At 37.1% G+C, this 13,522-nt stretch overlaps 1 protein-coding gene across 1 annotated transcript; it reads left to right on the top strand.

The window, feature by feature from the left end:
* The first annotated feature begins 5,560 nt into the window (after positions 1 to 5,560).
* LOC139718854 (lysozyme-like) lies at positions 5,561 to 10,888 on the top strand. The gene is made up of 3 exons (XM_071630340.1): positions 5,561 to 5,696; positions 7,204 to 7,389; positions 10,442 to 10,888. Exons 1-3 carry the CDS (start codon positions 5,600 to 5,602, stop codon positions 10,642 to 10,644), a joined length of 486 nt encoding a protein of 161 aa, XP_071486441.1. The 5' UTR covers positions 5,561 to 5,599; the 3' UTR covers positions 10,645 to 10,888.
* Positions 10,889 to 13,522: the final 2,634 nt, after the last annotated feature.

The following is a 13,522-nucleotide window of genomic DNA, read 5'->3' as shown; positions in this document are numbered from 1 at the left end:
ATGAGGTCTAAGGTCTGGTGGAAATATCAAAATGTCACTTTTTTTACATTTCTCTCGAGTGGTGAATGTATTTTCATGGAATTTGGTACATATGCATATACTGACTGACCGTGATCATCTACGGAATTTGGGGGTCATGTGTCAAAGGTCAGGAGGTCTAAGGTCAAGGTCAACTCCTTAAAATTTCACTATTTCCCTCATATTTCTGCATTGCCCGTAGGATTTTTCTTAAAACTTAATGTATAGATGTATTACCCAACAGAGATTCTCTGGGAAGTTTCTTGCCAAAAGGTCAAAGGTCAAAAGGTCGAAGCTCAAGTGTAAGAGCTAAATTCACTTCTTCCATATCTCGAAAGTTACTCATGGTATCATCATGAAACTTGGCACTTATGCATGTTTTAACTGACAGTGATTCCGCCAGGAATTTTAGGGTCATAGGGTCACTGGTCGATTGTCAAAGGGCAGGCTAAAATGCCGAAATTTTACTATTTATCACTATTACACATTTTCTCCATACCTTGAAACTCAATGCATGAAATTATCAAAGGGTCAAAAGTCAACTAAAAATCATCAAATCCCAAAATACACGAACCTGCACTCTTAGCGCTATACAACTTCCTCATTGGAAACTATCGTCACAATCATAACGTTAAATGACCCCTAAATTCTTTGCTGTTTTGTTTTTTGTTTTGTTTTTTAATCTCTGAATTCAGCTAGTTGGTATGGTAACAGTTTTGTAAAATTCAACGTGTCAAATGCATTACGTCTGTATGTGTTTGTGTGTATGTGCTGTGTGTGTGTGTGCGTGTGTGTGTGTGTAAGTGTGTGTGTGTGTTTGTGCTCCATGCTCTGTGACGTGCGCTGCGTGGTGAGCGATTGCTGATCGTTATGAAATTTGTAGTAAAACTGACATGTGAGATGTTGGTTTTTTTTTTGTTCTGTTTTGTTTTTGTTTTTCGTTGTCGTTTTTAATACCGGCAACAGTGTTGCCTTTGATCAGATGTTGTAATTGTTGATGAGAACATGGTTGAAATGATTTGTAATTACGTAGCCACATCTGGATATTGTACCCAGGTCTCCCTAACACTTTTTTGCTTTTATGTCATTTCGTTTCTGAAGACTGAACATGCTAGCTTTCCCTCTGTGTATAAGTTTTAAAGTTGCATTCCAGACGATTTTCATAATTCCACATCATGTAGTACATGTACATAAGTCAACAGCTCCTCGTATAGACTAAATTGTGGCCTTTGAGCACGAAACCAATAATCTGAAAATATTAGACAAATTTAACTGTACATTGAACAGTGTTGATGACATAGAGCCTCACATATTTCAGAAATGTAGTACACCAGTAGTGTAATTGCATTACGATACAGCTTGTTTGACAAGTTCACCAGTGTAATCTATGCATGCCTCCTTCTTTTGTTCTACTTCCTTGAGCCCCAACTCATGCATTCCTATGGTGAGGTTGCCATGTCATCATCCTTGTTCATTGCAATTTGTTACACATTTTGAAAACATTATTCCTCATCCAAGTCACTATTAAAGGAGACCTCCAGATGATTTTCAGATTTTTACATTTGACCAACCATTAAATTAGTTACACTGAGGACGGAGTTTCAGAATTTATGATGATTTTGATGAAAAATAAGAATATTTTCAAAATTTATAACAAATTGCAGAGTCACCATAAAAATGCATGAGTTGTGGCTCAAGGAAGCAGAACAAAAGATGATGGCATGCATAGATTATACACAGGTGAACTCGCAAGCAAGCGGTATTGTAATGGAATTACACTGCTACATTTCTGAAATATGTGAGCCTCTATGTCATCATCCTTGTTCAGTGTAATTTGTTTAAGGTTTTTCAGAGTACTGTATTGTTTCTCTGCTCAAGAACCACAATAAATTCCAGAAATCTGTACATGGAGTTGTCAATTAATGTACTACACTGCATGGTGTTAAATGATGAAAATCATCTGGAATGTTCCTTTAATTCTGAAACTCTGTGCTCAGTTTAACTTATTTATAATACAACAGTAGTTCAAATGGAACAAAGTCTGAAAATCTTCCGGAGGTCAGCACTGGTCAGTGTCTCTTGAACAGAAAATGCATCAAATTACATGTCAATACCATCTCTTTGTTATTTCAACGAGTTTCCTGTAGGTCGTCCTTTCTGTTTCACTTTCATACCGTCTCTATAAGCATTTCGATGTAAACATATTACTATTCAGCGAAGCCGCAGCGGGGAATTTCGAAATTTTAATGTGTCAATAGTCTATGCGGGCATTTCCGTTGGGAGGCGGCCTGTTTCTGCCGATAATGTACACATGAACGGGAAGCGCAGAGCTGCAGTTGTTATGTTGATGGCACTTCACATTCATTTCAAATCTTACATTTTCGTGAACGATTTTCCCCTTTTCTCCGATTTTTTCATCGAAGCTGCAAAGAACACGTTCTTCACATTGATGTTGCCAAATGTTACGAGGAGAAGATGTCAACATAAAATATATTTGATCATGCATCTCATCCTGTGAAAATAGGTGATTAATAATTGACTTAAGACACTCATGGCTGAATTTGCCTTTGGCATTTATTCCAAAAGTCATACTTGTAAACGTTATTCTTTAACCACACTTGCATTCATCAATAACTAATGGTGTAACAAGTTATGGTCGATATTGATTTTTGTCAACTCACGCGCAAATTGAGATTCGCGTATTAATCCTTCAGCAACTGAAGATTCCGTTTTCATAACGGCCTATTGTTCCCAAGAAGGTACACCAATATTATTCTCATTTTGACAACTTTCTAAATTCTGCCACTATATCTCACAATATATTTATTTTTATATTTTGTAAGATATGTTTATTTGAAAGGCTATTAAGTCTTTGCAAAGAGACTGTGTCACAGATGTAATTCTGACATACTTTTGTTGACCTCTGACCTCTTTCAAATTATGTAATATATTCTATATGCGTTGTTTGAAGGTTTGCATGGTGAAGTAAATGAGTAGGCCTATGTTGCATTAATGGTGGACAGATTCACTCGTCTGGTATATGTTCTATATATTCTATATAATTATGTAATGGGATGTGTTGGCTCAGTAAGTATAAGAGCGGCTGTCTCACAATCGGGAGGTCGTGGGTTCGGACCCCGGCCGCGTCATACCAAAAGACGTTAAAAGATGGGAGTTGCTGCTACCTTGTTTGCCGTTCAACATTTGAAAAGGTTAGAGCAACGTCGATCTGGCGCTGCTCAGTGGCCCACGATCAATTGGGCAAAAAGATTTCCATTTTCGGACAATAAAATTTGGAGTTTATATCCAAACAATTATCATTATTATCATTATTATATGAAAACAATTTAATAGTAAAGCATAAAATTGCACAAATGAATTTATAAGACGGGTGGTTTGGGCACTAATGGGTTAAAGTCAGCAGATTTTCGCCAGTCTCGACGTGTATGCCAACTATATACGAGTGGTTACTATTAATACTAACGATGTGTAAACTGAATATTTGTGTGTATGGACTGAAAGCGAATATCATTGTTGAGGAACATGAACACTTTGCTTTATACACGCTCTTCCGTGTTCGAACCACTGCTGAAAAGACTACAGGTCACTATGTGAGCCTCTCCCGAATTGTACAGTATGAGTATTTAGTGTAACTCTTTATCAACTGTCTCTGCTGTTGCTGAAAACGCTGACCGGCAGCGTGTATCAATGTATATAGGGGGAATCCCCATCGTATATGCCATTGTTAAAAATAATGGGATTTCCACAGTAGTCGCCTTTAAATGCCCGGCTGTCCGATCATGTGAATAATATACATAATGATGCTGGGTATAGATAGAGAGAGAAAGGATCTTTTGAAATAAATTTATAAACTTATACTATCAGTGGACATTCAGTTACATGAACTATCTGATAAGCCAATAGCTTGTATAGAAGTCCCATACGGGAGAGAAAGTAGCGGGGAATATAGACCTACAAACCAGCGCCGCAAGGCAGAATAGAAATACAAAAAAAAAAAGCGTATATAGAAAGGAGTACACACATGAACATACGCACAGGGTAATACTGAGCCGCAGAAATAGACTATGGTATTAACTACACTTTGATTAATTAGAAGCAAAACTTTAAAAACAACAGCATCGCAAATAATCAAGTATCGAAACAGTCACCGACACCTGGTGGAACATGATAATAATATTAAGCCTCTCCGCCATATATGAGAAGCGATCAGTAGGCCTATGTTGCATTAAGGATGGACAGATTCACTCGTCTGGTTAAAAAAAAAGATATTTACATTAGAAGAAGTATTAACAGTAAGACCCCCAATGATTGCAGCATATTGTGATAACAGTTACTCGATCAGTAAACCTCAATAATTATTACTCCATTAAGTACATTTCGAAGGTCGCAAGAGCAAACGCGACTTAGTTTCTAGTCTCATATGCATACCCACTGGCCGATCCAGAGGGGGCGCACCGCCCCCCTTTTTTTTAACAAAAGAAATAAAAAGACAAAAATGCGGGGGGGGGGGGTGCGCGTGTGCCCCTTTAACTTTGTAAAGGCGCTCCCCTTTACGGAATTTCCGGATCCGCACATGATACCAATACTCATCATCGCCATCGGCAGCTTTCATTTTCTCTCAGACTCGATCCTGCATGGAACCCTTTAAAGGACAAGTTCACCTTCATAAACATAAGGATTGAGAAAATGCAACAATGTTAGTAGAACACATCAGTGAAAGTTTGAGGAAAATTGGACAATCGATGCAAAAGTTATGAATTTTTTAAATTTTTGTCTTGGAACCGCTGGATGAGGAGACTACTACAGCTTGTGAGTCATATGCGTACAACAGTATAAAGAAAATGTAAAAGAAAATTCAACATATTTTCACTTTTTTCGCATAATAAAAGAGCACTTGACTTGCCTCTTTCTAAAGGCAGGGGGAATAATATTACCCATAACATTTGTCGGTAACGAGTCAGGGGAATGTATACTTTTTTCAACAGATGGAATTTTGTGAAATTCTCTTTATATTTTCCTTATTTTTTGTACGCATAACATTCATACACTGCAGTAGTCTTCTCATCCAGCGGGTACTGCACAAAAACTTCAAAAATTCATAACTTTTGAACGGATTGTCTGATTTTCCTCAAACTTTCAATGATGTGTTCTACTAATATTGCTACATTCTCTTAATCCTTATGTTTATGAAGGTGAACTTGTCCTTTAATTTAGATACAGTCATTCCAAGGTCGTGACGACAATACAGAGACATGCAGTCAGGGGTCGCTGCGGAAGTATAATGGGTCCAATGGGTAGAGTTCTGTGGGTCCAACCCGCAACCCTATCGAATGCGTTGCACACAACGTGCACCCTACTAGACGCACACGCAGATAATCCCGAAAATAGTACACAGGAGCCTGTGAGATGATTTGCACGGCGATGAATAGTGATCGTAAAGGGGGATTCCCCCGTCATCAGCGGAACTCGAATTGCAAGGAAAGCGTTTAATATGCTACAGTACTTCCTCATGTATACAGACTGGCTGAAGACCGTGCATCTAGCAAGACGCTCAGCAACCATGGGTCTTAACCTGAACCAAATGTTGTGCGCTTCGCTCCTTCTGCTTCTTTTCTCCGCGACTTTGGTCTCTGCCGGGATGCAGTCAAACAATGCATGTAAGTACTGGTACTATCTTTTTTATTTATGTTTTGTTCTCCTTGCTGATTTTGGTTGATCTCCTTGGCAAGACTTTCTTCACTCGTGGATTATTACTACTCAAAACTGTAGATCCACCAAACACGAACTCTAGGAGCACTTGCACGCAGAGAGAGAGAGAGAGAGAGAGAGTGTGTGTGTGTGTGTGTGCGTGTAAAAAACAGAAAAAATCAGGGTACCGATAATTGAAACTTCGTATGTTATTTTGACATACGCGGTGTGTATAAGATAGCACAGCATCTACTATGATTCATGCAGTGTGGCACGTGTACGAGCAGAAGTAAGATATGCTAAAGGATTCACTCACTCACACACACACACACACACACACTACACACAAAAAGAAAAAAAAGAACAAATGACAATCTCAACTTCATTTTGTTTGAACCTTAGGAATGAGGAACCTTTGAAATAGCGGACCTTCGGATTGCGTTGGTGTCTATTTATTTATTTATATTTATTTATTATTTATTTATTTATTTAGTCATATTTATACAGGGTGGCCCTATCAGTAGTCAATGCACTGTTCTCCCTAGAGGCCCTGTGTCACAAACTCATTCATAAAAGTCAAACTTAACAGACAAATAACACTACAGAAATATACAACAGAGATTACAGAAAATGGATCTAACAAGATCTACATATATCAGATAACAAATAACCCAGGTTATGAGGCGAAATGTTTCAAATAATTACAGCAAAAGGTAGCTTTTGAAGGAGAACTACGTATAATTGCAGGAAGTGCATTCCAAAGCATAGCTCCAGAGAGCTGTCTGCAAATGAAAAGACAAACAAACAAACAAACAACCTTGGGATGAGCGAAACTCTTTTTATTTTGGTATGAACGAACCCGTAGACCCCTATGCTATTATGAATTTTACGTGTTCGAAATGAATAGACTTCGGAATTACGTTGGCCTATATACATCAATGCCAAAGCTAAAGGTTCCCTATAAAATGCAAGTGCATGTTGATTTGTGTTGATTTATAATACCCTCAACATCACTTTTGCGGTGAAACGAATATCTATAAATATTCCATATATTTTTATCTAATTTTTATTCTATTTTTCTTCAGATTACTTGGGAATGCCCAAAAGAATCCTTACAAACCAATATTCCTGTTGTGACCTCATCTGCTGATCATTGTTAAAGTGCTGATTATATATGTTTAACAAAAGTCATTGGAATGCACCTTCCCCTCGTCTCAGCATAACTTGCATGTTCCCTCGCCATGTCTTTTGACAGTCACATTAATATCACTGAAACACCGCAAAAGTGATGTTGAGGGTATCATAAATCAACACAAATCAACATGCATTTGCATGTCAGGGAACTTAAAAATGGCCAAAAAAAAAAATCTCGTTACGTCTATGTCCGATTGCGTGAGTTCCAGATTTATATGATATGTTACAGAAAAGGAGATTGGGGTTATAGTACATCATTCTCTGTATTCGCAACAATCTCAGCGTTCACCAAGCTTCCGGCCCCGGTTCCCTCCGACTGTCTGCACTGTATCTGCATTGTAGAATCGAACTGCAAGATGCCAAGCCCCGTGTGTCACATGGACGTCGGGTCCCTGTCCTGCGGCCCGTACCAGATAAAGCAGGGGTACTGGAACGACGCAAGGCAGAAAGGAGGGGATTTGGACGGATGTAAGTATGAAGCCATACTGAATCCAGTGGTGAGCCCATTCACGCATTGCCTCTGTCCTGTCGTAAAGCCAACAAATGTCAAAATCGTCCACTGATGTCAAAATTACCACAAATATCTTAACACGTCAACCACAAATGTCTAAATTCCCATAAATGTCAAGAGTTTTGAGATTTTTTTTTTTTTTTTTTTTGCGGTTGACGCATTGTGACGTTTGCGGGTAATTCTGAGATCAACCTTCATCCACCCACCAAGTTTCATCCCAATAAACAGACAGACGGACAGACAAACAAACGTTGATCAAGTTGAACTGAGCAAAACAAAAGAAGAGCTACCACAAAAGTTCTTATTTAAAATCAGTAGTATTATGATGCGAGCGAACTCAGAAAATTATGGTGCAATCACATGTACATGTGTACTATGTACATGTACACTATATGCTATCAATGAGTTTTGGCATTGTTTATGTTTGTGGTTGACGCGTTATGGTTTTTTGCAGGTAGGATCAACCTTCATCCATCACCCACCAAATTTCATCCCATTTAAGAGACTGACGAACAAACAGACCAGGGAGGTGGGAACAGACTCTTCCCACCTCCCTTGACATACAAAAGTTGCTCAAATTATAGCACGATTCACTATTTTTCATGACTTTAATGCAAGTAATAAGCTTTGTCATTGACAACAATGTGGTTAACGCGTTATGCATTTGCAGTAAAAGTTAATGGACACTTTGACATTGTGGTCGACGTGTGATGACATTTGTGGTAATTTTGACAATAGTGGACGATTGTTTTGACAATTGTGGTTCTACACCCTGCCTCATGGGGTGGCCGCTCTCAGGCAATGTGCTACCAATGAGAATGTGTTTGAAGCTTCTTGTTGCTACCAACCATAGGACCTACACCTCAGAAATGAACCTTTAATGGGTGTAGGCCTATCACAGGACATCAAATCTGCACCCCTAAACAGCGGCCGCATCTGTAAAACATACACTAAATTAATGGCATCAGCAGGGACGTCACATACCGTCAGTGGTGTATTTCATTATGGTAGTAAATGAAATACCTAAAACGGCGTATTTCGTTACCATGGCTATTGTACCAAGTGCACGTAATACACTACGTATTTAGATACTTGACTCTTCTGACTTTCCTGAACTACAATAAGGAATTCAATTAAACAGATGAGACATTCAATTGTTTGTAATCCATAATACAACATGTAGTCAAAGTAAAGTAGTCGAAACTCTAGTTTGTGGAAGTAAGACCCCGTAAGTGGCGATAAAATAATTTAAAAAACACCTCTTTTTATAGGGAATAGGAAGACACTTTTCGTGGACGAGGGTTCGTAGCAAGTCAGACAGACAGCGATTCCCCTGTGCATTTTCCAAAGTCCAGGCAATTTGTCGTAGACATTTCCTGTAAGTTCATTATGTGGTGCGATTAAGCGAAATTAGTCTAAGTCGGCAAATATCAATTACCATTTTCTCATATCGTAATTTTCAGCTAACTTTTAGTTTCATATCAGTGAAAACCAGACATCGATAATGACCTTTCATTGTGGAGTTATAAGAGTTTGAATGATAGTGTACAATACTGACACAAAGGGATAAAATCAACATATTTTGGTCCACATCTTGAAATAAACTTTGCCTACTTTAGACTGATTTGGCTTGATCGCAACACATATCGCTTACATTTTTTCTTCATTTCAAAGTTTATTTCATTTTTCGACAAAACATACATATTTCACTTCCTTTTATTATAGAAAATAAGGTAAAATTAACATTGTATAATGAAAATACTATACAATATTTGAGGAACGTCATGTAATTATACATTGTAGTTAAACAAAGAAACAGAAGTAGTCGAAATAGAGTACAACATTGCCTAACCTTACAGCAGCTACATTCAAATCGCCTGATTGGCAGACGACGATTGATATTATTCTCCTGGACAGCCTCTCTGAAATCCTTTCACTTGCTTGTTCAAGCGTAACTGGATATTGAGTTTCAAATTATAATCTCGTTAGTTTAAGAGGTGGGTGTGCTTTTTAACAATTAGATATGCAGCATCAAGAAGCTTCGAGGGTCTTAGGCGATTAAAAGACAAATGAATGTGACGGAGGCTTTACCTTTTGAAACCAGGACTTGAAAATTGGTGTGCTTGTAATTGAAGTTATACAATGAAAAGCGTGTATACCTCTCTTTCAAAATACTGATGTCTCAGAAGTCGTCGTATATACACTTAACACCTTCTCATTTAATTCATTTGATAATGTAAAGTGCGCGATCGTCCGGGTTCTCAAATCAAAGTCCAGCCGAAAGTACATTAAAGTCTTTGTTGTGAATAACAAGCGTCCTTTCTTTTAGTGTCCCATTTTTAGCGAAAGTAGAACACATTTTTTCTTTTCCCCATTCTCTGTGCCACTAGCGAGTTTTCGCAAGTACGACGCGACCAGAAGTTGAGCGTGCCTCGTGCAAAATTTGCTTCTGCGCATGATCAAATCCTAGAAACGTCCCGTCCTGTGGAAAACGAGTACTGTCGCATCTGAATGCTTCCGCGCACAGATTGGTCTTCCCGTCGTGTATCGAAAACTCCCTAGAATCTTTACGGAAGTCCCCAACATGTACTCAAAATTAGAAAAAACAACAACAAACAAAACACGAATATTGAATAGATGAATAAATATTATAGAAATGGACATACTTTATTGACTGAACTAGTGACAGTGTCTTTTCTTTTCTCTGTATCGTATTATTCCTTTCGATCACGACTTTTTTAATCTGATTTGTAGTATGAGTCACACAGATAATTTTATAAACTTGAATTTACATCCCACAAAAACAGAAAGTATATAGTTGGTACATTTTTCTGTTTTCAAATTATGGGGAATGCATGAAAATAGGTACTCAAATAAGCAACACTAAAGTGCAAATTCCTTTATTTGAACTCTTTATTGTATACATTTGTTTTCGTATCAATGTTTACTCTCTGTTCAGAAACATAACAAAAAAGTCAAAAATATTTTCCTATTTCTTTCGTTGCCTAGCTTGGAAAGCCTGTACCGCTACCTTCGATTGCAGTGACAGGTGTGTCCAGGGCTACATGGCTCGCTACGCCTTGTCCAGCCGCCTGGGACACGCACCAACCTGCGAAGACTTCGCTCGCATTCACAATGGCGGACCAAACGGCTACAAAAATCCTAACACCCTTGGGTACTGGAACAAAGTAAAGGCCTGTCTGGGAAAATGAGTGTTTCTGAGGTCATTGTCCTCATCAAGCATCTGCTTACGATGTAATGGTCTCCGGCATTATTACACTAGTATTTGCAATTTAATGCTCTAACAATGCTTTACTTTTAAGTCAATTATTTTCCTTTTCTATGTATATTTTCCTTTATTAAAATATTACTGAATACTTCTGTTCCATTGACTTTGTGCTCTCTCTCTCTCTGTATATACATATATATATACATATTGAAAACTTTGAGCAAAGAAAAGGGGTTTTCATATATATATATATATATATATATGGGGGGGGGGAACGCAAAAGAAATGCATGAATCAAATCAAAAATACGCTTAGGCATTTGAAACCTTCATGTCCAGAAAATCAGTTTTCTGTTGCTCTGTGTTGTATCTTTTTGCTATGATCCATACATTTCAACAGAAAACCAGTGTTCTACAAGGCACAATAAGACACACACAAAATATACTTTTAATAAATATTTGTCGTTACTTTTTCAAATTGGCAAACATTATTTTAGTAGATTCGATGAGTGGATGGATTTTATGAAATGTATCATTTTTTTTTCCATTTTTTTTTTATACAGTTGTATACGGTAGAATTCAGGGGTGCCTATTTAATGATAGTTAGATAAAGATTTCTGTTGTATAAATCCCCCAGGACCTGTTGGGTCAAGTGCATTATTTTGACAGAAATTAAATTTTACGATACCAACACAGTGTAAACGACTTATTGCCCTCATGTTTACTGACCTTCAAACGACTACATTACTACAAGTTTAACACTGGCAGTGATTGCTTTTGTGTTTGTTGTTGAAGGTAACAAAGCAAACAAAAAAGTACTTGGAATCTTGTAAAATGATATATTTTATAAATGAGTTAGCGAAAAAAAAGGGGGTGGGCTAAAATTTGACGAAGGAGTTAAAGGGACATTCCAGACGATTTTCATAATTTCACATCATGTAGTACATAAATTGACAACTCCATGTATGGATTTGTGGAATTTATTGTGGTTCTTGAACAGAGAAACAATAGTTTGAAAAACCTATAACAAATTACACTGAACAAGGATGATGACATAGGAGGTTCACATATTTCAAAAATGTAGCAGTGTAATTCTATTACAATACCACTTGCTTGCGAGTTCACCTGTGTATAATGTATGCATGCCTTCTTCTTTTGTTCTGCTTCCTTGAGCCCCAACTCATGCATTCTTATGGTGACTCTGCCATGTCATCATCCTTGTTCATTGCAATTTGTTCTAAATTTTGACAATATTCTTATTCTTCATCCCAATTATCATAAATTCTGAAACTCTGTCCTCAGTTTAACTAATTTAAAGTTGTTCAAATGTAAAAATCTGAAAATCATCCGGAAGTGTCCTTTAATGTTACTGAGACATTTCAGCTTGTAGACTGCTTCATACTTTATAGGCAATGCTAAAATTCAGTCATTGATGCAAACGCCTTAAAGCATATTATGCCGTAAACTTTTGTTCAAAGTGGTTTTGTAATACTCCGTATTTGAAATTGTCTTGTTGCTCAACAATATGGATTGACCAGTGTATACTTTTTATCATTTTATTGTTTTTTGTTCGGTGGAAACAAAGTGCCATAGAGTTGAATTGAAACATAAGCTCATGGTCATCTATCATTTAGAAATGCATAGGGGAATAAGATTTAAGTCAAACACAGAATAAAAGGTAAATCTGAAGGCACCTGTGATTTTGCTTTTTAAAACATAAAATGTTGACATATTTAAAAAGCGCTTCCAATGATGGTACCATGTGACACCACGCATTGAAAATGATGTCACATTGGGACACGAAGTGGTTACCATGACAACAAACTGGAAGACAAAGATTTATACTCTAAAATTGTCAACTGACTCAGCTCTCTATGTGAGTAAGCTTCTCACAGCAAACTTTGATAGTCTCTTTTTCTTTTTCGTTCTTTTCTTTTTTGCTGATATTTGGTGGTAGAATTTTCACTAATTCATGTCTTTGGCAAATTTATTTCAATTTCAATTTCTGGCATTGGAATCTGTCGAGTTGAACCTTATCAAAGGTAGTCGTGAAATAATATTGCGTGCTTTATTTATAATGCATTTCCTTTTTCTATTTGCATTATTCGCTCTAAAGTATACATTAAAAGTGATGTGATATGTGCCCGGACAATAGGACCTATATATACATAAAGGGCCTGCTAGTATAGATCTGTATTTAGATTTTAAGAGCCCCGCTATCGGTATTGTCTTATACGAGTATGTGTTTAAGTGCGTTAAAAAAAAAAAAAAAAAATCTGTTATGTTATTCATTTGTGTGCACAATAAATTTGACCATGCCCATGGAAAAATGTAAACTTATCTTTTTCTTTCAGTGGTTGCAGGCGGCATCGCCTCTATATTATGTAAACTATGATGTGCGCTTGTATTGTTCAATTTTTGCTGTTTTTGTTGTTTCTTTTTACGTCACTACATTACGGTGAATCCTATTTTGTGTCTTTCACTGTCCCTAAAGAAGGAATCCTCACATAATCATGAAAACAAGTAAACATAAGCAAGGATTATGGAATTGCTTTCATATCTTTATTTTCCTTTCCTTCTCAATGTAGACCGAGAGGGTGTTGCATTATATCGTACTCCAAGATCATGATTGATTACATTGATGTTATGAATATCATACAGATTTCTAGCATTGCCAAATGAAATGATGAATTCTAATGATTCTTTATGCCTCAAAATTTATCAAGCAAAGTTTTTACAAAAATCAAGATAACTGACTTTTATTTCGACACTTTATACATGTTGTCACTGTTATGTTGCACATGAACTTCTTTTACAATCTCATGCAATAAATATTGTGGGTTCGAGCACTTCAAAATTCTA

The sequence above is a fragment of the Diadema antillarum genome, unplaced genomic scaffold (assembly GCF_040938485.1).
Source record: "Diadema antillarum isolate AM-2024a unplaced genomic scaffold, OU_Dant_1.0 scf00000001, whole genome shotgun sequence".
Taxonomy (NCBI): Eukaryota; Metazoa; Echinodermata; class Echinoidea; order Diadematoida; family Diadematidae; genus Diadema; species Diadema antillarum.
The sequence above is the reverse complement of the archived record's forward strand: the minus strand, read 5'-3'. Positions and strand labels throughout refer to the sequence as shown.